The following is a 26,832-nucleotide window of genomic DNA, read 5'->3' as shown; positions in this document are numbered from 1 at the left end:
AACTGCAATATTCCGCTTTTCTGTCCTATTATTTAATTTTTTGTAAACTGAATTAGTATATAAGACCAAGGATTGGATTGGACTTGGTGCTTACAAACGGGAAAAGTGTTTCTGATGTTTTAGTGGGTGATCATCTGGCATCCAGTGATCATTGCATGGTACGGTTTAATACTAAAATGGGTATAGAGAGGGTTCATTCAAAAGCAAAGGTTCTATTAAAAAAAACTAACTTTGTTCGGATAGGGGATTGTGTCAAGGAATTGTTGTCTGGATGGGAACGTCTGGAAGGAGTGGAAATACAGTGGGCAAAACTGAAAGGAATAATTGTAAAGGTGACAAACCTTTTTGTGAGGCAAGTAAGTAAAAGTCAGAGGAAAAGAAAGCCGCTTTGGTTCTCAATAGTAGCTGAGAAGGTAAGGAATAAGAGGTTAGTTTTCATAAACTACAAAAGATCACAGATAGAGGAAGACAGGCAAAAATATCTGGAAAAGTTAAGAGAGGCTGATCGTGTAGTCAGGAAAGCAAAGATGTAAATGGAAGAAAAAAATAGCTGAAATAGTAAAATGGGGAGACAAGACATTTTTTAGATACTGCATTTTTCGCTCCATAAGACAAGACGCACCCTAGATTTATAGTAGGAAAACAAGAAAAAAAAATTCTGAACCAAATGTGCACCCTGTCCCCCCTTCCCTGCCAGGCTCTGCACCCTGATCCCTTCCCTGCCAGGCTCTGCACCCTGATCCCTTCCCTGCCAGGCTCTGCACCCTGTCCCCCCTTCCCTGCCAGGCTCTGCACCTTATTCCCCCTTCCCTGACCTGTAACCTGCCTCCCTCCTCACCTCTGATGGTCTAGTCGTAGGCTGGGACAGGAGGGATCCATTCCAGCTGACTAACAATCCTCTTCCCTCCCCCACTCCCGCCGGCCCTTTCTTTTAAAATACCCTCGCCTGCCCGCAATTCCTTTTAAATGAGCCCTGAAGCCTTGGGGTCCAGCGGTGTATGGGCCGGCAGGAGCATGCTGTCTGTGCTGCTGCCTGGGCCTGCCCCGCTTTCTGAATGGCTGCGGTCAGTTCTCGTGAGTCCCATGAGAACTTTTTTTTTTTCCAATTCTTTATTCTTTTTTTTTTTAACCCAATACAAAGTGCAACAGATTACAAATAAGTGATACAATAGACAGCACTAATAACAATCAAATAATAAGATAAAATACACATCACCCCCTCCCTCCTTCCCAACCTGGACACTCATTCAGAAATCAAAGGATAATACAAATGATCAATTCTTGCAATATTTCTCCAATGGACCCCAGATCTCTTTGAATTTATTATATTGATCCAATTGTGTCGAGTTTATTCTCTCAAACTTATAAAACTGGCACAAGGTTTCCCACTAAAAATTATGATTTATTCTGTCCCAATTTTTCCAGTTTTTCGTAATTAGCTGCATAGCAACTCCTGTCATGATTAGAAGTACAGTAATCTATTCTTATTTGCATCAATTGGACTCTTGGGTATTAAGAGAGTTCCAAATAACACTATGTCATATGACAATGACAGTGAAACTTCCAATATCATGTTGATTGTACCATTCAGAAAGTGGGGCAGGCCCAGCCAGCAGCGCAGACAGCGCTGGACCACCAGGCTTCAGGAGTCATTTAAAAAGGTACTGCGAGCAGGCGAGAGTCTTTTAAAAGGAAGGGCTGGTGGGCGGGCCGTGTTATTACAGGGTACCAGGAGGGGGGATTGTCTTCGCTCCATAAGATGAACTCACTTTTCCATTCCATTTTTGGAGGTGGAAAAAGTGTGTCTTATGGACCGAAAAATACAGTATATTAGTGATAGGAAGAAGTGCAAAATTGGCATTGTGAGACTCATATGTGAAGAGGAGAAATATGTAGAAGCTGATAAATAAAATGCTGAATTGCTTAACAAATATTTATGTTCTGTGTTCATGGCTGAAGCGCAGGGAGCGGAACCACAGAAGACAAACATGAATAGGGATGGAGGAGTGTAGACCCTGATCGATTTTCAGAAGGTTGTTTTCGTGAGGAGCTAGCTAAAATAAAAGTAGACAAAGCGATGGAGCCAAATGGTGTACATTCGAGGGTGCTGAAGGAATTTAGAGAAGTTCTGGTGGCTCCGCTGACTGACCTTATAAATGAGTCTCTAGAGTCGGGAGTGGTACCGGAGGACTGGAGAAGGTCGGATGTGGTCCCTCTCCACAAAAGTGGAAGTAAGGAAGAAGTAGGGAATTACAGGCCAGTAAGTCTGACTTCTGTGGTGAGCAAATTAATGGAAACACTTTTAAAACAGAGAATGGTAAAGTTTCTGGAATCCTGTAGATTATATGACTGGAAGCAACATGGATTCACTAGAGGTAGGTCTTGTCAGACAAATCTGATCAATTTATTTGACTGGGTGACCAGAGAATTGGATAGAGGGAGTGTGCTAGATGTGGTGTATTTAGATTTTAGCAACCTGAAATACCTGGGCTGGCAGGGATCCCCAACCCCCACCAGCAGAAGCCCTCCTCCAGCCGATGTTTTTTTTCTGAGCCACTGCTCTGCCTGCCCTACTTCCTCCCCCCTCCCCCATTCACATGCTTGGTTTTAGTGAAATTAAGCATGCGTAAGGAAGGCCTGACCCCTGTGAATGCTCAGTTTTCACACATGCTTGGGGGGGGGAATAAGCCCCCCTTGCATATGCTCAATTCCACTAAACCCAAGCATGTGCATGAGGGGACTCCAGGGCAGGTAGCACGGAGACTCAGGAAAACAAAAATAGGCTGGAAGAGGGATTTTGCTGGTAGGATTTGGGTACTCCTGCTTAGGGTTACCATATGGCTACAGAAAAAAAAGAGGATGGATTGAGACATCTGGGCTTTACTTCCATTGCAAACCAGCAAACAACACATCAATTTGGAGAGGGAAGGCTTGAACCGAAATTAGGGGAACCAGGCCACCAAGTTCCCCCGTGGCTATGCCCCAATATTGTACACCAGTATACAGGTACTGGCTGGTACTGAATATCCCAGCATAGTAAAAAGAAGTGGGAAAGGGACAGGATGCTTTTCCAGCTGGGATCTTTATTTGAAATGTCAGCAATTATTTTAAAAAATCAACACTGACAGTGTTTCAATGCCAAAAAGCACCTTCCTCAGGACTCAAACTTGCAGAGCAACTTAGAACAAACTGCCAAAAGCCCGGGCATGCAGTGAAAACTATCCCCTCTTCTCTCTTCTATGAAACTGCGCTAGCAGTTTCTAGCGCGGGGACCGCGCTGAATGGCCCACGCTGTTCCTGACGCTCATAGGAACTCAATGAGCGTCGGGAGCAGCACGAGCCATTCAGCGCAGCTCTCTGTGCTCTCTCTGCACTAAAAAAATCGCTAGTGCGGTTTTGTAGAAGAGAGGGTATGTGCAGAGTAATTGTCTTCTCTACCGATGTAGCTTGTGATAATTGGTGACATTTTGAATAAATATCCCACCTTTAAAAGCATCTTGTCCCTTTCCCACTTCTTTTTACTATGCTTCCAGCCTTTGTGGGAATTTTGTGCTGCTTTTAGTGTTTGGCTTTGAATATCCCAGCATAACATTAAACAGTATGGTGGCCTTTTAAATCAGCACTGACTGCAGAGTTTAAATATCAGGGGATTACCTTTCTAAAGTTGGTTTTACATCTTGACCATCTCCCTAGTATACATTATCCTTGAATCTCTTGTTTATCATGTATGTTTGTGTTGAATAGATTGTATTTCTCTAATACAATCAGCAAAACTAATACAAAGCAGCAAAACTTAACCACTCCATCTCCAACCTGTTGACGGCAACGGGCGACTTCAAAACTTTTCAAAAAGAAATCAAAACCCTACTTTTCAAAAAATTTATCCAGATATCTTAACCCAACCCTTCCCCCTCCTCCTAGATAAATTCTCCCCCAAAACCTCCACTTAAATAATCTCTTCCTCCCCAAAACACCAACCAAGTATTCAGATCCCTGAAATGTTAAGTAAATTTTATTTGGACTCTAACTGTAATCTATTTGTTATATCACACAGTAACGTACAGTCAATTTAATATCCAATTTGCAAGTTCTTCCAGAATTAATCCAGCTACCTCTCCTCCCTTGTAACCAAAAAAAAAAAAACCCCAAAACTGTTGTAACTTCACTGGAAATGTCCATGGTCCATGGAAATGTCAGGTCAAAAGTGCGCCGGGACAAAGGCGCGCGCAGACAATTGAGCGCAGTGTGGAGGCGCACGCCGAAGAAAATTACTGTTTTTAGGGGCTCCGACGGGGGGGCGTGGGGGGAGGAACCCCCCCCACTTTACTTAATACAGATCGCGCCGCATTGTGGGAGCGTTGTGGGGGGTTTGGGGGGTTGTAACCCCCCACATTTTACTGAAAACTTCACTTTTTCCCTGTTTTTTGGGAAAAAGTTAAGTTTCCAGTAAAATGTGGGGGGTTACAACCCCCCAAACCCCCCACAACGCCGCCGCGATCTGTATTAAGTAAAGTGGAGGGGCTCCCCAACAAAACCCCCCATCGGAGACCCTTAAAACAGTCATTTTCTTCGGCACGCGCCTCCGTCTTGCGCTCAGTTGTTGGCGCACGCCTTTATCTTCCGCGATTATGTCTATGAACCGTCCAGTTAGCTCTTTTGTAATCCGCCTTGAACTGCAAGGTATAGGCGGAATAGAAGTCCCTAATGTAATGTAATGTAATATATATGTACAGTTCTATGTATCACTTTCCAAGTTTTTTGTGAATCTCACTAAAATCCTTAAGATTAGGCTATCATACAAGTCTGTAAATTCAATAATGCATAGTCAATCGTCATAAGTAGAGCCGACAAAGGTGGCGCTACTGTTATCTGGAATACGATAGACTATAAGAAGGAATTGACTCAACAACTGTCTGATAAAGGCACCTATAAAGTATTGGATGTTGATCCTACGTGTCAGTTGAAAGCCCAAATTTTGGCCTTAACCCAAGAAGGTTTCGATGAGGGTTATGTTACAAAACGAGAGTTTCAATTTTTGAATAAAGAATTCAGTACCATTCCATGGATGTACTTAACTCCTAAAATTCACAAAAGACTACATAGTCCCCCTGGGAGGCCAATCATATCCTCAATAAATTCTATTCTTGAGCCCCTCTCTAAATATGTGGATTATTTTTTGAAACCTATAGTAAGTCAAAGCAGCTCATATATAAAAGATACTAGTCAATTTCTACTGTGGCTAAAAACAATTGATTTATTAAATAAACCTACTATTTTGGTTACTTTGGACATAGTGTCACTGTATACTTCTCTCCCCCAGGACAAATGTTTGGAAGTTGCACAAAATGCATTGGACACTCGTGCTTGTCCTCATCAAAGCCCTACTAAATTTATTATGGCCTTATTAGAACTGGCCTTAACGAATAACTTTTTTACTGATGGTCAAAATTTATATGTACAAAAAAAGGGGGTGGCGATGGGAGCCACATGTGCCCCCTTGATTGCCTGCCTGTACATGAAAGATTATGAAGAAACGTATTTAGTAACTCATCAATGGTATCAACATATTGTAGGCTGGAAAAGATACATTGATGACGTTTTCATGATATGGCAAGGTTCTAACGACCAACTGTTAGAATTTTTTGATTGGCTCAACACCAAGGATAGTAACATCCAGTTTACAATGAATTGTTCCACTTTGGGGATAAATTTTTTAGACACTTGGGTTAGTATTGTAGATAATCATCTTGAATCCAAGCTCTACACTAAACCTACTGACACTACTAGTTTGCTGCAGTATGATAGCTGTCATCCAACCTCTCTTAAAAATAGTTTGCCTTTGGCCCAATTTCTACGGTTTAGGCGTATTTGTACTCATACAGCTGATTTTAAAGCGTCAGCCAATAAGTTAACAAAAAACCTAAGGAATAGAGGTTACCCTGAAAAAGTATTGAAAAAATCTTACCGTAGGGCAAAATACAATCATCCTGAGTGGCTTTTACAGCCGTCTACTGCAAGAAGTGAAAATAATACCCAAAGTTGGGATGATACGAATGAGCTTAGTAATGTTGAAGAGTTTCAAACATTCATACTCAGACATAATGCGGAGTCTGACCATGTAGCTAGTATAGTTCGTAATCATTGGAGAGTAGTCCAGAGTAGCCCTTGCTTTGAAGACTCTAAATTACGTTTGACTTATTCTAGAGCTCGTAATCTCAGAGAACATTTAAGATTAAGACCTGATCCAGTATTAGTAGAAGGTAATAATAAAGGGTTCCATTCACGATGCGGCAAATGTCAAGTTTGTCCTTTAATGATTCAGGGAGATGTATTTGAAAATCCTGTAAATCATAAACAATATCAATTGTGACACATTACTACATGTAGATCAGATTTTGTTATATATGTTATTAAGTGTCCATGCCAAAAGATTTATGACAATCTTTTATTGTCATTAGACAATTTAATATCCGAATGGCGGAGCACAAATCTTGTTTAAATCTTCAGAGAAAGGAAGCTCCGCTTGTAGCTCATTGTATTCAATACAAACATACATTTGACCAACTAAAATGTATGGTAATTGACAGAGTAGAGGTGTCCGTAAGGGGAGGGGATAGAGGGAAAAAGCTTTTACAAACTGAACAGAGGTGGATTGATCGCCTACATAGCCTTCAACCTCAGGGTTTGAACATGGCTATTAATTGGCAGGTCTTTTTTTGATCTTGTTATATTATATAGGACTTGGGTCAGCTTAGGAAATTCCTTTTCATTCAGTAGTTTCCTTTTATAAAGCGGTGTTTATAGCTTTCCTTTGGTATTTTGGGATTGCTAATTAACATGTATGAGGGTGCGTATACATGGCTATGTCAGCATTTTTTTGCCGGCTGGTTAGTTCATTTTCCGGAAGTGACGTCAGACGCTCTTCCTTAATTTAAACTTCGTAGGATGGCGTTGAAATGATCATTGACTCTTGAAAATATTCGGGTCACTGCAAGGAGCAGTCTCTTCATAACTCCCGTTAATTTATCGTTGTGGCGCCGGTGGTGTTATCAGGTACGCCGGGTGGTAGGCTCGTTTGCTGTTTGTTTGGCTGTCCTTATTATTATTATTATTATTGTTAAGATCTGTATGTGTTTCAGGTTTAGAGTTATGTGGTTACTAATTATCCTTAAAAATATATATTCTCATTCTCTAAAGAACTTTTAATAAAGAAGGGTTTCTCTCCCTTGAGAAAAGGAGACTGCGTGGGGATATGATCGAGACCTTCAAAATACTGAAAGGAATCGACAAAATAGAGCAGAGAAGATTATTTACATTGTCCAATTTGACACGGACAAGAGGACATGAAATGAAGCTAAGGGGGGGCAAGTTCAGGACTAATATCAGGAAGTTCTGCTTCACACAGAGAGTGGTTGACATCTGGAATACTCTCCCAGGGGAGATTATTGCGGAATCGACAGTCTTAGGCTTCAAAAGCAAACTAGATGCATATCTCCTTGAGAGAGGCATATAAAGATATGGTTGGCTATAAAATAAGCCAGGTGTATACCTAGCAGGGCCTCCGCGTGTGCGGATCGCCAGACTTGATGGACCGAAGGTCTGATCCGGAGATGGCGCTTCTTATGTTCTTTTGTTCTTATGGAATGTTTGAATTTACTAAAGTCTAGGTTTAGAAGTTTGAAATAGTTTGTCCATTAGTGTTGCCGTGGAGCCCTTTTCAGTGCAAGCAGTTAATGCTTTTAAGTTTGACTGAGTATGCTAGTATTTTTCTAAGATCAAAGTGTTTATGCTTTATTTGTAGTGCTACCTTTGGCATTTGCCCTGATGAAGCTCTTGTTTAATTAATAAGAGCGAAACGGAGATCTTCCGTCGAGAGAAGACATTGAAGTAAAGCATTTGGGAAAAAATTGAAATAAGCACTTTCAGCTAAAGAATATGAAAGCTAAGTAACCTCTAATAAAATATGGGAGAGGAATAGATATTTAGAACACTAGACTACTTTATCAGTTGTTTTAAATAATAAGAAAAAAATGAGAAAAAATATTTAAAAATAATTAGAAAATAATAAATTAATAATTATATTAAAAAAGTTTAGAGAACATAACTGGGTCGATGATAGCTCACCGAATAAGTCACCAGCCTTGAGAATAACATCAGGCTCTTGATTATGAGCGCTTGAGTTTCCTGGTTCGTCTCTAGACTATGCATTATTGAATTTACAGACTTGTATGATAGCCTAATCTTAAGGATTTTAGTACATTTCTATGTATGCCTGATACTGCTTCAGAAATTAGAAGTAGTATTATTAAAACCATACTCCCAATATGGTACCTCCCATAGTGAGAAAATATTAAAATACAGATTAGCACAATAGGCCCTGGTGGGGGTGAACTGGGAAATAACACAGGAAAAAAGAAGGGCCCGGTTTTACCTTTTGCAGGGTAATAAGGTGTCAGTGGGTCCCCAAAATATCCATTGAAAGATCCCCGTTCCACCCCTGAGGGGGGCAAGTACCAGGAGTTGGGGTAGGTCTCATGCTCCTGCATTTTTCCATCATTGATATCCTTGGGATCGGTGTAAACAATGACCCCAATCACGCCAAACTTGGCACCATTGATGGCCTTTCAAGAGAGAGGGAGATATTTTATAGACAGTTCTCTTCTTCAGGGACAAGGATGTCACATTTTGCCATGTATGGATCTTCAGAAAAACACTTGACATAGTAAGCTAGATGAAGACAGGAGAACATAAGACTCTTTGACCCACGTAGTCTACCAGTTAACATTTCCACATGCATCTCCATTCTCCCTCATACTCATCTCCTTTTCATACTTTGCTTTCATTTCTGTGAAGGGATGCCATTCTAAAACAGGGCGAGATCAGCACACTGATTTCCTGAGGCCCTGTGAAAGGATGCAGACTCCTTCCCTCTCTCCCCCTTACCTGGCACAAATTAACCCTTACCTTAATTTGATTAGTCCTTAGTTATAAAGGACATCAGACAGGCATTGCATACCTGCAGAGAATCAGGTTTTGTCTAAATGCTAATCAGGATATGCCTACGTGCAGAGTTGAGGGTGACACGATGTAAAAGCAAGTACCTTTGTCTCAACCAATCATTAGAGATGTACTTAGGGGAGTTACTATGATGTCAGTAGCCTAGAAGCATAATAAAAGGGTCTAGGAGTTAGCCACTGGCAACACCTCCTTCCCGACTCGTATCCTGTGTGTGTGTTTGCTGTGTTCGCATCCCTACATTCCTGTGCCCTTGTCTTGGTTTGTGTGTCTAAAACTTAATGCAATGCATCATTTCTTATAAAGAGCTTTAGAATACAGTTTGGGCCGCTATTCAAAACAAGTTATGCATTTACTGGTATCCTAAAAGCCTGACTGCAACTGTGGAAATAGAGATTGGGAACCCTAGTACATGTGTCTGTTTGTGAAGTACTTTCGGGTAGTTAGTATGAAATGCTCCACACCTATCCTTTCCTTTCCTCACCTTGCCAGCTCTCCCCTCTCCTCCATAACGTGTGATCGCGATAGTGCCGGTAAGATTCACTTCTTTCGCCAGCAACTCATAGTCTTTCATCGTGCCTTGATTTGCATAGACCAGTTTCCCCTGCAGGAAAGAACATTAAGAACATAAGGATGATAGCCATAACATTCCAACCAGTTGCGAGAGATCATGTGTTGAGTCAGTATAAGGTGGAACTTCTACAGCTAAGATGTTATTTTCTTGATACTGATGTTACAAGTGTTAAGTTCAGGAAGGCAGATCCCTATCCTTAGTAGCAGGAGATTCATTGCATTTCACCTACTGCAGGGCTCTTCCTGATAAAAAAAATTCCTACTACAGGATGGAAGAAAGCGAAGGAGAGAGAGAGGAAATGCAACCTAACATCCTGACTGTGTGTCAGAAGCCATGTTTGTTCCTCTGTGCCCAGCTGTTGACTAGATTGTAAGCTCCGTAGTACAAGGACTTTCTTCTATGGGCCTGTACAGACCCATGAGCACAAGGTACCGCAATATAAATGTTTAGTAAGCATAGAAATAATCTAATCTAATACAAGATTTCTGAATCGCTCTAATATCATTTAGTTCAAGGTAATTTACATCAAAAAGAGGCCATAATAATTATATGAGAAAATACGATTCCTTGGATAAAAAGATGTCCTTACAATTCTTTTGGGGGTGTTTTTTGTTTTAATTTTTTATTGAATTTATTTAGACAGATATGAACCAAATTAACATCACATAATATTTACTACAAAGGCAAAGGTACTTGTAAATTAAACTGAAGTCTGACAATAGTCATCTAAAAGTCTCCAAACCTTGTAAAAATTTGATAAATTGCGCATTTTAACAGCAGCTATCTCTTCAAATTTCCTTACTAGAAACATGATGGCAGATAAAGGCCAAATGGCCCATCTAGTCTGCCCATCTGCAGTAACCATTATCAAGTTTATTTAAAAAATTTTATACCGCTTAATCAAACTTCTAGGCAGTGTACAATGAAAAATACCATAAAACCAAATTAGAAATTAGAGATGCTAAACAATACCGTAATATATTAGTAAAACAAATGTGACATATAGAATTACTTCAAACAAATGGGAAAAAAAGGGCAAGAATTACAATCTTTGGAGAAAAGAGCACAAAGAAGGGAAAAAACAATAGGTGGGGATAAAAATAACGAAGCATTGTTGTAGTCCTTAAAAGGACAGTTATTGTCCAAAAGCATCCTGGAACAATAAAGTTTTTAACTTGGATTTAAATTGATTTAATGTGGACTCGATGCGTGATTGGGCAGCGAGTTCCAGAGGAAGGTGCAGTGACAGCAAAATTATTAGATCTCAACGTGTTGATTGACTTTAAAGATGGTACAACAAGGAGATTCTGTGACATAGAATGAAGTGATTTAGAAGGACTATAAGGGATTAAGAGTCTGTCAATGAACTCTGGTTGATTACTGGAACTGATTTTAAAGGTTAAAAGTAGGATTTTGTAGCTGATTCTATGTTCAACGGGTAGCCAGTGTGCCTTGAACAAAAGAGGTGAAATGTGATCATATCCTAGGCCCTTTTGAATTCAGACACAGTCTCTGTCTCCACCACCTCTTCTGGGAGACTGTTCCATGCATCTAACACCCTTTCTATAAAAAAGTATTTCCTTAAATTACTCCGGAGCCTATCACCTCTTAACTTCATCCTATGCCCTCTCATTGCAGAGTTTCCTTTCAAATTAAAGAGACTCGACTCATGCGCATTTACATGCCTTTCCTCCAAAGTATACAGATTGAGATCTTTAAGTCTGTCCCCATATGCCTTATCACGAACACCACATACCATTTTAGTAGCCTTCCTCTGGACCTTCATCCTTTTTATATCTTTTTGAAGGTGCGGCCTCCAGAATTGTACACAATATTCTAAATGATGCCTCTCCAAAGTCTTATACAGGGGCATCAATACCTCCTTTTTCCTACTGGCCATACCTTTCCCTATGTAACCTAGCATCCTTCTAGCTTTCGTCATCACCTTTTCAACCTATTTGGCCACCTTAAGATTATCACATACAATCACACCCAAGACCTGCTCTTCTGTCGTGAAGTCCAGTATGGCCGCATCCCGTGTGGGTTCCATTACTAACTGCTGGAACAGTTCTCCTTGTAGAGAATCCAGAATCTCCCTACTTCTAGAAGACCTCGCAATAGGGATACCCCAATCAACATCCGACATGTTAAAAATCACCTATTAGCAAGATTTCCCTTTTTTTATTCTGAATGTCTGCTATTAAATCTACTTCTTCCGTCTGTGAAGGAGGCCTGTATATCACACCAATATAAATATATTCACCATTCCCTCTTTCCAAATTGATCCACAGTGCCTCTTCCTTGCCCTGCAGATCCTGCAATTGTGTAGCTTTATTATGATCTTTAACATATAACGCTACTCATCTTCCTTTTCTTCCTACCCTGACTTTCCTGAACAGATTATAGCCCGGTATAATTACATTTAAGTCATGGTTCTCTGTGAACCATGTCTCTGTGATCGCCACTATATCCAACTCCTCTTCTTCCATCACAGCTTCAAGATCCAGAATCTTATTTCCCATACTTCGAGCATTAGTATATACTGCTTTCTAAATATTGCCCCCTTTTCCCATCCTTGTAGACGTATTCAGTGATTTACTTAACTGAGGGCTTATACTCACCCGGGAGTTTTGATCACTTCTACTTTAAAGCCCTCTTCAGTAGATTAGCCAGCCTGCTGGCGAAGACACTTCTTCCCTTCTTTGATATTAGCACACCTAGCACATCTCACAAGAACTTCCCATTGGCTCGCAGTTCAAACTGTCATGGAACTTTTTGAAAAGATGTCATATACAAGAAAACAACAAAGTGGCCCTCAGATGAAACAGCAACTGGAGGCAAAAGTAGTAAACACCACAATTTTATTCGAGAACCCAACATGGCTCATGTTTAGGCATTCTTGCCTGCATCAGGGATCAATAAAGATCTCACAAATAGGGCTTCCATCAATTATCTGATAAAGTACAGTCCCTGGGATATTGTATGATCAACATCGGAAGCCCTGTTTGTGAGATTTTTATTGATCCCTGATGCAGGCAAGAACACCGAAATGAGATCCCGACAATTGGTGGGAAGAAAATTTGGAGGTGACAAATGGTAGGATGACAATTCATAGGATCTTCCTACCAAATCCTACAAATTGTCCTACTACCAATTGTTGTTTCCTACAAATTGTCATTCTACCAATTGTCGTAGACCCCACTGAATTATGGGTCGTGTTGGGTCCTTGAATAAAATTTTGTATACTACTTTTGCCTAAAGCTGCTGTTTCATCTAAGGGTTACTTCACTGTTTTCTTGGTTTGAGGCTCTTTGTGTCATTGACTCCCTCTGGTCTGCTTGTATTGTACTGTACATTGTTCAGTGCCATAACGGTCCATACCTTTTGTTCTCCACCATGATACAAAAAGTAATGAGTGGCTTTTGTCACCAAGCTCCTGATGCAAATTTGTGTCTAAAAACTAGAGCTTCCCATAGAGCTCTGGTTTGTCAGGGGATAGGTTGGTGCTAGCTGCACACATCATTGCATCTGTGTGAGCATGTAGTTCTAAGTTCCAGTGATGCAGTAGGCAGTGTTCTTCAATAAAAGGCCCAGGGGTCAATGGCGGCCCTTAAAGCCCTCTAAGGTGGCCCTCATCATAAATCTGGCTTTTTTTCTGTTACTCTCTGTCTCTCTAACCAGGTTCATGACAGAAAAAGGTAACTGAATAGGAGGAGGAGCCACAAGCTGGAAGATCAAGGCATTTCTCAATAGGTGAAGAAATGCTCACCTCCTTAAGGATACACTCCATAAACAGTTTGAAGGCAGGCTGGTAGTGTAAATGTCATTGACATACATTGGTCAGCAATGTTGTGATCTTGCATGGGAAAATATTTAGCAACTCTTCCTCAACTCATTGGTCTCAAAGTGACCCCGACTTAGAAATTAGTGAAGACCACTGCAGTAGGGCAATTAGTTCAGCCTGTCCCTGAGGATCTGGAGCTGGCGCCTGTTGACTAAGGTCAAAAAGGGAACCTTTTATCTTACATGTCTTCCCTGTGATCAGACCCTGCCATGCTGCTATACCTTGGGTGTGCCAGGGGGTGCATAGGCTGCATAAGGTTTCACTACATCAGTGTCCAATTGGTCTGCAGTGTAATTCTTCTCTGTGAGGCGGGAGGTGAAATTTACCGTGCCATTTTCAGTCACTGTTGAAATAGAAGAAACAAGAGAAAGCTCAGGACATTTGAGTACCATAAATCTGCTGCCCAGGCCATTCACCCCAAAGTGGCCTGCATCCATGACAGAGCTGCCAAGTTTAAGGTTACCATACCCTAGTTTAGGGCTACCTTTTTTTTTTTTTTGAGCCATATGGTAACCCTAGCCAAGTTATCTAATTCCAGAAAGATTTAGGTTACTTCTGGATTAGAGAGTTGCGTGGGGACAGAAATCTAACCCGTTCCCGCTGGAAATCAAATCTGTTCCCGCCTGGCCCCACTGGAATCAAATCCATAAACTTCAGAAGTAGTTACCGTATTTCATTTAATTATCCTACTGAATTAAAAGTTTTGGTAGAGACCCATTTACAAATAAGCAAAGACACTTTATTCATTTGGAAATATTAATTGGGAAGAATACATACTTTGTAAATAGGCCTCTGCCAGAGCCTCTAATGTAAATATAAATACTCCAGCTGATGAGGACCCTCAAGTTATGTCAGCTGAAGACTTCCTCTGAAGGTGGCTAAAAATCCCTTTTACCAATCTTGGCAGGCAGCAGCAACATCCCTAAGCCACAGATTCTGGCACCTCAGTGGTTCAATGATGCTGCCAGTGACTCCTACACTTGGTAGAAGGGAGCTCTGGACACCTTTGGAGGAGGTCCTCAGCTGGCGGTGCTTAAGGATCCCCATCAGCTTCAGCAAGGGTAACTTCAACATTGGAGAAATATACCAGAAATGCATTTCCCTTTCTCTCTTCCCTCCCTTCCATTGTACAGCATCCTCACTCTCTTCTATCTTGGATCATTCTCCTTTTTTTTCTCCTGGATCATTCTCCCTCTTTTTCCCCTCCCCACTCCTGCACAGCATTTCTTCCTCTCTCCTCCATCCCCATGTGCAACATGTCTCCCTCTCTCTCTTTCTCACTGTCAACCATCTATCTTTCTTTCATTCCCTCCCTTACTGCAAAGGGAGTGGAGAAAAAGAGAGAGAGTGACCCAGGGTGTATCTCTCCTCCACCCTCTACTGCCACATCTGAGGAAATACTTTTTTACGGAAAGGATGGTAGATGCGTAGAACAATCTCATGGAAGAGGTGGTGGAAACAGAGACTGTGTCTGAATTCAAGAGGGCTTGGGATAGGCACATGGGATCTCTCAGAGAGAGAAAGAAATAATGGTTACTGTGGATGGGCAGACTAGATGGGCCATTTGGCCTTTATCTGCCGTCATGTTTCTATCCAACATTTCTTCCTCTCTCATCCCCTGGACCATGTGCAGCATCTTTTGTCCCTGCCTAACAGCCTCCTTCTATCACCCCTCTCCAGCACCATGCTACATCTCTCTCTCCATTCCCTCTACCTCCATGTCCAACATTCCTCCCTCTTGCATCCCCTTCAATCTATCCCACTGTTCCCTCTCCACCACCATATCCAACATTTCTCACTCTCATCTTTCTCTTCCCCATGCATCTGTACCTCACTCCTCTCCCACCACCATGTCTAACAATTCTCTCCTTCCCTATGCAGAACAATTCTCCTCTTCCTTTCCCCATGTGCACCATCTCTCTTTCCCTCTCACTCACACCAAAGCCCAACAATTCTCCCTTTCTATTCCCTTCCCCACCTCAGCATCTCTTTCCCTCCCTCTATCCTATGTCCCAAGTTCATGCCCCTTCCCTCCCTTCTATGTCCCAAGTTCATGCCTCCTCCCTTCCTTATGTGTTCCAAATTTGTGCCCCCTCCCTCCTTCTTTCCTTCCTTCCAGCCTTTGTCCCAAGTTTGTGCCCCTCTCATGTCCCAACGCACTCCCTTCTCCCTTCCTAGTTCCAATGCATATCCACGCATACTCACTCACTCACTCCCTTCTGTGTTCCAAGTTCATGTCCTCCTCCCACAGATGTGTACCTGAGCTGTCCAAGTAGGCCTTTCTTCTTCCTGTCTTCCAGCCACAGTTGCTTCTTCACAAAGCTGTGAGCAGCGGTTTCTACATGCTGCATGTGGATGTCAGAGAGAAAGCTTCCAGGTCAGTTTTATGAAGAAGTAACTGTGGCTGGAAGGCAGGAAGGAGGCACTGCTTGTATGAGCGAGATAACACACTCATGGGAGCCCCTCAAGAGGTGCCTTCGTCCCTACATATTCCCAGCTGTCTCATTCCCATGCAGCTCTCTATTCTGGATTTATGATTGTCCTATCCTGATTCATTATGGGACCTGCAGCATTGATGTCAATAGGTAGAACCAGGAACTACACTGCTAGGATGTGAGTTCAAAACCAGGACAGGTCTAAAAGCTTTCCTCCTGGAACTGGATAACTTGACAGCTCTGTTAGGAAGAAATCTTGGCCTGTTCCAGTGACACCCAGGAAGCCACGGGCAGATGAAGGATAGAATAGTTGCCATCATTGAATAGGTCACTGAATATTTAAGGGGATAAAACCAAGATTAAGGCAATCTGACTCAGATCAACAAGATAATCCAGTCTTAGCTTCCCCACCCACAACTCACTGAATATGGAGGAGTGCATAATCTCCATGTCTTAAGAGAAGTAAGAATAAGAAGTCCCAACATGCAATTTGTAAAGATGCAAATTCAGGACTGGCTAAGCTTCCTCCCTGCTGAACCAGAGCCATCTGGAGAACCTGATTCTAGGAAACAAACAGCGAAGGAGACTCTGGTGTCCAATCACTTTTATTAATATCAATTCTTGATATTAATAAAAGTGATTGGGCACCAGAGTCTCCTTCACTCTTTGTTTCCTGCTTTCTGAGCTTTTGGGATGTTGGCATCTCCTGTTTTCCTCGAACCCTGATTCTCTAAACCATACCTACCCACTGTGACACTGTTGGGATTTGCAGGATCAGGGATAGAAAGAAACACATCATAACGATCCACTGTGGCATTGTCCAAGCCTGTCATGGCATCCTTCCAGCGGTTCAAGATCAGTTGCACCAGTTCCTCGTCACCTGAAGTGGCAGCCATATGTGGCTTCTTCGTCAGCTCTCTAAAACAAGTGACAGACATTTGAACAGGCATTTGTCCATGCCTAAAATCATTTAATCACATCACAACATTCTACTTCCCAGAGATATCAAGTTATCCAGTTCCAGGCTGAAAATTGTGGGGCAGTCCTGAGTTTCTGACCACCCCATCCTGGTGCATTATGAGACTTGCAGCACTGATTTCAATGGGCAGAATCAGGCACTACAAATTCCTTATGCTTTTTGTTTTTTAAGTTCAAATAATCTTTATTAGAGCTGCATGTTAATCGCAATTAATAATTAATTCCATACATGCATCTCTTCTGCCTACTTGCCTTCCTCCCCTCCCTTGGTCCAGGAAGTTACATCAGAAGACGGTGGGCCAGGTAAGAGGGAAGGTCTAATGCAGACTGCAGTCAGCTTTTCAATAGGGCTGCCACTGGCTGCAAGGCCGAAGATTGATTTAGAAAGATAAAGGATGCCGGTGGGGGGGGGGAGCGTCAGGATCGGTGATCAAGTTCGGGTTCGGGTCCAGGAAGAAGAGAAGCCATACTGTTCAGAGGGAGGTAATTAAGAGAATTGGATCTGGGAGCAGGGGGTAGAGGGAAGGAGGGAGAGAGAGAGAAAGAAAAAGAGAGACAGAATTGGATCCGGAGAGAGAGATTGAGTTGGAGCTGGGGGAGGGGGAGGATTACCATAAGGCTCCAGAAAAAGGATAGATTGAGACATCCAGGTTTTATTTCCATTACTTTCAATGGAAGTAAAACCTGGATGGCTCAATTTGTCCTCCTTTTTCTGGAGCTATAAGGTAGCCCTAGGAAGGGGGAAGGAGGGAGAAAGACAGACAGAAGTGGAACTGGGGGGTGAGGAAGAGAGAGAGTTGGACGGGGGAGGAAGGAGAGAGAGAGAGATGGCTTTGGGGGAAGAAGAGAGAGAGAGAAAGAGAGAGAGAGATGGACCTGGGGGGGAAAGGAAAATATTGGGCTTTAGGGACTGTTTGCAGGGAACTGTGAAACCACAGTGCTTTTTGTTTTTGCTGTGTTCAGTTTGAGCTTTTTGAGTGTGGCCCACATTTGTCTCTTGTCTATGTAGGCGATTCTCTGGGGGATGTCATTGGAATCGCACTCTATTGTGATGTGGAGGAACATAAGAACATAAGAATTGCCACTGCTGAGTCAGACCAGTGGTCCATCATGCCCAGCAGTCCGCTCACGCAGCGGCCCTCTGGTCTAAGATCAGCACCCTAACTGAGACTAGCCCTATCAGCGCACATTCTTGTTCAGCAGAAACTTGTCTAACTTTGTCTTGAATCCTTGGAGGGTGTTTTCCCCTATAACAGCCACTGGAAGAGCGTTTCAGCTCTCTACCACTCTCTGGGTGAAGAAGAACTTCCTTACGTTTGTACGGAATCTATCCCCTTTCAACTTTAGAGAGTGCCCTCTTGTTCTCCCTACCTTGGAGAGGGTGAACAACCTGTCCTTATCTATTAAGTCCATCCCCTTCAGTACCTTGAATGTTTCGATCATGTCCCCTCTCAATCTCCTCTGTTCGAGAGAGAAGAGGCCCAGTTTCTCTAATCTTTCGCTGTATGGCAGCTCCTCCAGCCCCTTAACCATCTTAGTCGCTCTTCTCTGGACCCTTTCGAGTAGTGCCGTGTACTTCTTCATGTACGGCGACCAGTGCTGGACGCAGTACTCCAGGTGAGGGCGTACCATGGCCCGGTACAGCGGTATGATAACCTTCTCTGATTCTTTATCATTCCTAGCATTCTGTTTGCCCTTTTTGCTGCCGCCGCACATTGTGTGGACGGCTTCATCGACTTGTCGATCAGAACTCCCAAGTCCCTTTCCTGGGAGGTCTCTCCAAGTACCGCCTCGGACATCCTGTATTCGTGCATGAGATTTTTGTTACCGACATGCATCACTTTACACTTATCCACGTTGAACCTCATCTGCCATGTTGATACCCATTCCTCGAGCTTGATTATGTCACATCGCAGATCTTCGCAATCCCCCTGCGTCTTTACTACTCTGAATAACTTTGTATCATCTGCAAATTTAATCACCTCGCTCGTCGTACCTATGTCCAGATCATTTATAAAGATGTTAAAGAGCACGGGTCCAAGCACCGAGCCCTGCGGCACCCCACTGGTGACGCTCTTCCAGTCCGAGTATTGTCCATTTACACCCACTCTCTGTTTCCTATGCTCCAGCCAGTTTTTAATCCATGTGAGTATTTCACCCTCAATTCCATGGCTTGCAATTTTCCGAAGTAGTCGTTCATGCGGAACCTTGTTGAACGCCTTCTGAAAATCCAGATATACAATGTTGACTGGATCGCCCTTGTCTATCTGTCTGTTTACTCCCTCAAAGAAGTGCAGTAAGTTCGTCAAACACGATCTGCCTTTTCAAAAACCGTGCTGACTGGTCCTTATCAGCCCGTGTCTGTCAAGGTGATCAATGATGCTGTCCTTTATCAGTGACTCTACCATCTTTCCCGGTACCGAGGTCAGACTCACCGGTCTGTAGTTCCCCGGATCTCCCCTCGAACCTTTCTTGAAGACCGGTGTAATATTCGCCACCTTCCGGTCTTCCGGAATCTTTCCCAATTTGATTGACAGATTGGCTATTAGTTGAAGCAGTTCAGCTATGGTCCCTTTCAGTTCCTTGATGACCTTCGGATGGATGCCATCTGGTCCCGGTGATTTATCGCTCTTAAGCCTATCAATCTGCCTACATACCTCCTCTAGACTGACCGTCAGTCCTGTCAGCTTTTGTTTCCAGCATATAGCCTGATGGGTTCCGGTATGCCATGTACATCTTCTTCGGTAAATACAAATGCAAAAAATGTGTTCAGTTTGTCAGCGATTGCTTTGTCCTCCTTTAATGCTCCCTTTATTCCATGGTCATCCAACGGTCCCACCACTTCCTTTGCGGGTCGTTTCCCCTTAATATATCGAAAGAACGGCTTGAAGTTCTTCACCTCCTTGGCTATTTTTTCCTCGTAGTCTCTTTTGGCCCCTTTTACCACCTTATGGCACCTGCATTGATATTGTTTGTGCTTGTTCCAGTTTTCATCCGTTTTTGATGTTTTCCATTCCTTAAATGAAGTTTTCTTGTCTCTGATCGCTTCCTTCACCTCTACAGTAAGCCATGCCGGTTCTTTGTTCTTTTTCCTCTTGTTGATACGTGGATCCCTTGTTGATACGCGGTATATATATATTTTGCGCCTCGGTGACTGTGTCCTTAAAAAGGGACCAAGCTTGCTCTAGCGTTTTTACAGTGCTTATCCTCTTCTTAATCTTCTTCCCTACCACGAGTCTCATCCCTTCGTAATTCCCTTTTCAGAAGTTCAGTGCCGTGGCTGTCGTTTTGGACCGATGTTTCTCCCCTGCGTCCAGATCAAAGCGGATCATATTGTGATCGCTGCTTCCCTGCGTCCCTTCTACTTCTACATCTTGTGCTGGTCCTCGCAGGCCATTTAGAATTAAGTCCAGAATTGCATTTCCTCTAGTATTTTCCTTGAGAAGTTGTTCCAGGAAGCAATCACTTACAGCATCCAAGAACTTGGTCTCTCTAATGCAGCCGGAAGTGCCTAGGTTCCAGTCTATTCCCGGATAGTTGAAGTCACCCATGATAACTGTGTTGCCTCCCTTGCAGTTGCGTTTAATCTCATCTGTCATTTCTCCATCAATTTCTTTGGACTGCCCTGGGGGTCAGTAGTAGATGCCGATCTTCGTTTCCAGGCCATTTGTTCCTGGAATTTTGACCCATAGAGACTCTAACTTATCCGTCAGTTCTGGCGTGTTCTCTCCAGCAGATTCAATTTCCTCTTGGACGTGTATGGCAACGCCCCCACATTTTTGAGCCACTCTGTCTCTGCGGTATAGTTTGTATCCCGGTAACACAGTGTCCCAGACGTTTTCCTCAGTCCACCATGTTTCCGTGATGCCTATGATGTCAACGTTATCTTTTTGTGCTATGGCTTCTAATTCACCCATCTTATTTGTAAGGCTCCTTGCGTTTGTGTACATACACTTGAGTTTGCAGCTTTTTCCTTTCTTGCATTTCCTTCCCTCTTGTGTCCTTTTCGATCTCTCTTGCCTGTAATCCGGTGAGTCTTTCCCTCTATCTTCTTGCATGGTATTCTCTGGGTATACCGGTTCCCGAACCATCAACTCTCTCTCTCTGTCGACTGTCGGCTTTCCCCTTCTTCCTAGTTTAAAAACTTGTCCACTTCTCTCTTGAAAATGTCATCAGCGTATGAGAATAGGCTCTCATTGTTGCTGATAGTAATATTGCCTAGGGAGCTCATGAATAGGTTGTAGAGTATAGGGGAGAGGGGGGATTCTTGGGGATACACCACAGAATGTCTGACAGCTTTTTGAGAATTCATCGTCTTTCCAGACAAGGTAATTCCTATTCTGTAGGAAATCTTTGAACCAGTTGTATACTGTGCCCACTATGCCTATTTCACTGAGTATGTTTAGAAGTAGATGGTGATTGACAGTCAAATGCTGCAGAAATATCAAATTGAAGAAGGAAGGCTTGAAGTCCTTTGCTTAATGCTTGCTTGACTTTGGTTGTTAAGGTTAATAGAAGCAGTTTCTTGCTGTGTTGTGTGTGAAATCCAAACTGTGTATGATGAAGGCTGGAGTACTTTTCAATATAGGTTGAGAGCTGTTTACTTATATATGTTTCTAAAAGTTTTGTGAGTACTGGGATTCCAGCTATAGACCTGTAGTTCATAGGATTTGTTAGGTCAGCATTTGAGGCCTTGGGAACAGGAGTGAGTGCAATCTGACCCATTTTGGGTGGGAGTTGGCCATGGTGTAGTAAATCGTTCAGAAAGTGAGTGAACCAGGCAATGATGTGATCCGAGGCATTGGCTAATAACCAGCTGGGGCCTTTATCAAAGATGCTGCTTCGAGAGGGGAGTTTATCTGTGTCAGAATTTTCTAGAGGGATAAATGTGCTCCAGATTTGGTCAGCAGCATAGGGGTCGGAAGACACTTGTGGTGGTGAGTGAACTGGAAAAGTTGTTGATGGAAGCAATCTTGACTTCTTGTATGGTCTTTATCTTACTGAGGAAGTGGTCAGCTAGAGTCTGGGTATTAGGTTAAGAGATCTTTTCAGACAGACCTAGATCAGGTGATATTGAAGTTGTCATTTTCAATTTCTTGAGCATAGTGGGCTTTTGTGGCCTCAGCAATGTTGTATTTGTATTTGTTGATCACAGCCTTCCAAGCAATTTTGTGTTCAGGTAAGTTACTTTTCTGTCATTTCCTCTTGAGTTTGCTGCAGGTTTGTTTTTCTGCTTTTAAGGAGTCTGAGAACCAAGGGGAGGTCCTTGCAGCTCTTGTGTTGTGATAGTGCAGGGGTAGGGAACTCCAGTTCTCAAGAGCCGTATTCCAGTCGGGTTTTCAGGATTTCCCTAATGAATATACAATGAAAGCAGTGCATGCACATAGATCTCATGCATATTCATTGGGGAAATCCTGAAAATCCCGACTGGAATACGGCTCTCGGGGACCGGAGTTCCTTACCCCTGTGATAGTGTAAAGGAGTGTGTGTGTTCAATTGCATTATTCTAGGTAGTCAGCATTGTGAGGGCATTATTTGTAGTTGTGTTTACAATTACAAACATTTTATTCCAGAACCGAGTGGAGTTAATTTTGCCTCTCGATAAGAGTGTTTGTGGGGAGACTTTTGGTAGGTGCCTTACCCATGCTTAGGAGGAGATTGAAGGAAAATAGATTGTAGTCTGACCATGGGACAGGAGACCAGTTAGTGTCTGAGATGAGGTCAGAGAGGGAGGGATATTTGGATGCAATTATATCCAGTGTGTGCCCTTTTTCGTGTGTGGGACCTGAGGGTTTTAGATCCAGGTGGCTGTCGTTGAGGAAGGTTTTTGGTGTTTTTTAAAAAAAAATTTTATTTATAAGATTTTCAATTTTACAACCAAGCATTACATTTACAACTTGATAAAGATCAAATAAGTCAAAATAACAAAGCATAAGGAAAAAAGAAATAACTCCTATTTAGCCCACAATAATGGAGATCAGGAAAGGAAATAATATCCACTAATGATTAATTAAACTTATATTAGAGCAGCGGCACTGGATAACCCCACATACAGCCACTACATGTACACAGTGGAAGGTATCATTAGTCATGTTATCAAACCTTCTTTTGACCCAATAAATTCTAAAAGCTGTTTAGGCTCAAAGAAAAGAAAATTTTTATGTTGATATGATACATAACATTTTGCAGGAAATTTCACAAGAAATGTACCTCCCAGAGCAAGGACTCTTGGCCTCAAAGCCAAGAATTCTTTCCTTCGTCTCTGAGTTTTCTGAGCTATATCAGGGAAAATGTGAACATTAGAGCCTAAAATCTGGTCATTAATATGCCGGAAATTCAAATGAAGAATATATTCCCTATCACTTTCTAAGGGAAGAGATATCAATATGGTAGTTCTATCCATAACAATCTCAAGGGACCTTTCCAAATATGTAGACAAATTCATGTCCACCACTTTACCAGCTGAAATTTCAAAAGGAGTGGATTCCCCTTAAGGTCTCTTAATATTCAAATAATATGCTCTCACAATTGTAGGTAAATTTTCTAATGGAATGGCTAATATCTCATGAAAGTACTTCCTTGCCATCTCAACAGGTGATATAACAGGGAGTTTAGGAAAATTAAAAAAATCTCAAGTTAGTTTTTTCTTAATTGGTTCTCAAAGTTCTCCATCTTGCGTGAAATATAGGATCTCTCTTTAACCATTTCCACTACCTTCATCTCATTTAACTTATCTTCTTGTTTCTCCAACTTTTCATTTAATTGAGATAGTAATACCCCCTGTTGTTTCACCTTAGAAAAGACAGTCCCATAATCAGGTTGAAAGGTTGAAAGACTCAGTTTAAAGTTGGAGTCCATGACTGATATGGCCTGCCAAAGTGCTTCCATATCAATTCTTTCTGGTTTCTTCAATACCCCAAAGTTGATGGAACTCCCAGCCGAAGCACCTCTCACCTCATCAATGTTGCAGGGAGAAAGCTGACCAACTTTGTTTACACCTTTCTCATTAGAGTCCATTGAAAATATCCCTCCTGAAATGAGGTTCAAGCTTCCCTCTTGGGCCATCAAAACACCAGCACTTCCCTGCAGCAAATCACTTCCAGGTTGGGGAGGAACCAATCTCTGGTCTGGAGAAGGGTCACAAGTGGTGTTCCGCAGGGGTCAGTACTCAGACCACTGCTATTCAATGTATTCATAAATGACCTAGAAACAGGGCTGAAGTGCGAAGTTATAAAATTCTCAGACAACACAAAACTTTTTAGTGGGGTTAGGAATAAAGAGGACTGTGAAGACTTACAAAGGGACCTGAACAAACTGGGAGAGTGGGCAAACAAATGGCAGATGAAGTTTAATGTAGATAAATGTAAAGTCTTGCATGTAGGAAACAGAAACCCGATGTACAGCTATACGATGGGAGGGCTGGAAATGGGATAAACTAGCCTAGAAAAGGACTTAGGGGTACTGGTGGACAAAACAATGAAGCCGTCGGCACAGTGCGCAGCAGCCTCTAAGAAGGCGAATAAAATGCTAGGTATTATCAAGAAAGATATTACAACCAGAACGAAGGACATTATCCTGCCATTGTATCGGGCGATGGTGCGCCTGCATCTGGAGTACTGCGTCCAATATTGGTCGCCGTACCTTAAGAAGGATATGGCGATACTCGAGAGGGTTCAGAGGAGAGCGACACGACTGATAAAGGGTATGGAAAACCTTTCATATGCTGAAAGATTAGAGAAACTGGGGCTCTTTTCCCTGGAGAAGAGGAGGCTTAGAGGGGACATGATAGAGACTTACAAGATCATGAATGGCATAGAGAAAGTGGAGAGGGACAGGTTCTTCAAACTTTCAAAAACTACAAGAACGAGAGGGCATTCGGAAAAGCTGAAAGGGGACAGATTCAGAAACAATGCTAGGAAGTTCTTCTTCACCCAAAGGGTGGTGGACATCTGGAATGCGCTTCCAGAGGGTGTGATAGGACAGAGTACGGTATTGGGTTTCAAGAGGGGCTTGGATGATTTCCTAAAGGAAAAGAGGATTGAGGGGTATAGATAGAGGATTCTATGCAGGTCCTGGACCTGATGGGCCGCCGCGTGAGCGGACTGCTGGGCATGATGAACCTCTGGTCTGACCCAGCAGAGGCACTGCAAGAAGCACACTGGCTACCTATTTCACATAGAATAACATATAAAATTGCATTGTTAACATTCAAAATTCAGAAAACTAATACTCCAATATTCTTATATCGATATTTAATACCTTATTCCCCAGTTAGATCTCTTAGATCAACAGATCAGTATTTGTTGACCATTCCATCACTGAAAGTAATTGGCACCAGAAGAACCACAACCTTTTCTATCTTGGGACCCCAGCTTTGGAACAAACTTCCAATCTATTTGCGCGCTGAAACCTCCTTAGAAAAATTTAAAAGCTATCTAAAAAGCTATCTTTATAAAGATGCTTATGAATCTTAGATCAGACAATCCTTTTGACTCTCCTATTTACTTTTAGATTAGGTCTTACCTAAACAATTACTCTTAGACTAAGTCTTCATAAAAAAAATTTTTTTTTTCTTTTCTCTTTAATACCTCTCCTAAAGTTGTTCTTCCCTAACTGTTATTTTATTTTTAATTGTTTATTTTAAATCAAATGTAATTTAACCTTTCATTCCTTACGTATCTTTAATGTAACTATGGATAAAACTGTATGTATATGGTTTTATTTGTCCCCCTAAATTATTATTGTTATACGCATTGAAAATACTTGATATTGCGTTTAAATCAAAATCTCAATAAACTTGAAACTTATGTTCTTATGGTCTGGGCTCAGTGATGCCAGGTTCACTCCTGCACTAGGATCACTCACGGAATCCGGGTTCTCCCCTGAGGTACTTCAGCTATCCTCACCCAGGTGGGCAAAAGCGCCCGTTATTATTGTCTGTACCAAACGCTGAGGGGTTCCGATTGCTGGAGGGTTAGGGCGAGAAGTTCCTTTTCTCTTTCCCATTATATATTCGGGAAAGAGTAGCTGCAGTGGGTGGAACAGGCAAAATGAGCAGCACAGCCCGCTCAGGCATCCACTCTCGACACCATCTTGATCTCTCTGGTTCTTCTTGAGGAAGGTTTTTAATCTACAATGGGTAATTGGACCATGCTACCTAGCACTGACACTGGACAATGACAAAGGTATACTCCCAGCCTATGTAATCATTTTTAGCAAGTTCCTCTCCATCTCCCCTTGCCCTACCAATGTCTTCAATCAGAGATGCCAAGTCACTCAGTTCTAGGCTGGAGACTTTTTGGCCAATACTGGTTATGAACTTATATCCCAAAGCATGTGGGATTTGTAGCGTTTGATCTTGCTTATTGAAATCCAGTGCTGAAGGTCCCATAATGCACTAGGATGGGGTGGTCAGAAATCCAGAACTATCCCAGAATCTCCAGCCTGAAACTGGCAACTTGGCATCTCTGTTCTTTATCTCCTCCTGCCTTTGGGTTCCTTTCCTAGTTTTAATCAGGTTCGTCTCCATCTTCGCCTCCCCTATAACACTGATTTCTATCCATTGTACTCTTCCTCTTTAGTTTTCTCTATATCACTCCTCTCCCAGGGTTCCCTCTATCTCTTCCCCTTCTCCTTCAAGTTCCTTGAAGTTTCTTGGAACACAGCATTATGAATAGAAGCAGGTCACCAGGGTGGGGGCACAGTTTTGTTCCCTGTCCTCTTGGTTGGTCTTCCATGGTGCACTACTCCATGAAGGGGAGGGTAGGCATAAGCATAGCTTCCAGTCTCCCCATGATACTGGCTTGTTCTCATTGCTAGAGTGGAGAGGAAGTGGAGGAAGTTCAACTTTTCTTTTTAAATTTGTTAAAGGTTCATTCATAACAACATAAAAATAACCAACCTAGATCAGACCAATGGTCCATCTTGTCCAGTATCCCATCTTCATAGTGGCTAATCTAGGTCTCAAGTACCTGGCAAAATTCCAA

General features: G+C 42.3%; 1 protein-coding gene across 1 annotated transcript in view; it reads right to left on the bottom strand.

Moving 5' to 3' along the window:
• Window positions 1-26,832, bottom strand: part of NAALADL1 (N-acetylated alpha-linked acidic dipeptidase like 1) — a 70,284-nt gene that overhangs the window by 38,019 nt on the left and 5,433 nt on the right. The window contains exons 2-5 of the mRNA XM_033956534.1: window positions 16,614-16,786; window positions 13,655-13,776; window positions 9,500-9,619; window positions 8,432-8,621 (exon numbers count right to left, since the gene is read on the bottom strand). Coding sequence (XP_033812425.1) covers window positions 8,432-8,621; window positions 9,500-9,619; window positions 13,655-13,776; window positions 16,614-16,786 — 605 coding nt within the window. The remainder of the gene's footprint in view (window positions 1-8,431; window positions 8,622-9,499; window positions 9,620-13,654; window positions 13,777-16,613; window positions 16,787-26,832) is intronic.

Source organism: Geotrypetes seraphini, chromosome 8 (assembly GCF_902459505.1).
Source record: "Geotrypetes seraphini chromosome 8, aGeoSer1.1, whole genome shotgun sequence".
Classification (NCBI taxonomy): domain Eukaryota; kingdom Metazoa; phylum Chordata; class Amphibia; order Gymnophiona; family Dermophiidae; genus Geotrypetes; species Geotrypetes seraphini.
The sequence above is the reverse complement of the archived record's forward strand: the minus strand, read 5'-3'. Positions and strand labels throughout refer to the sequence as shown.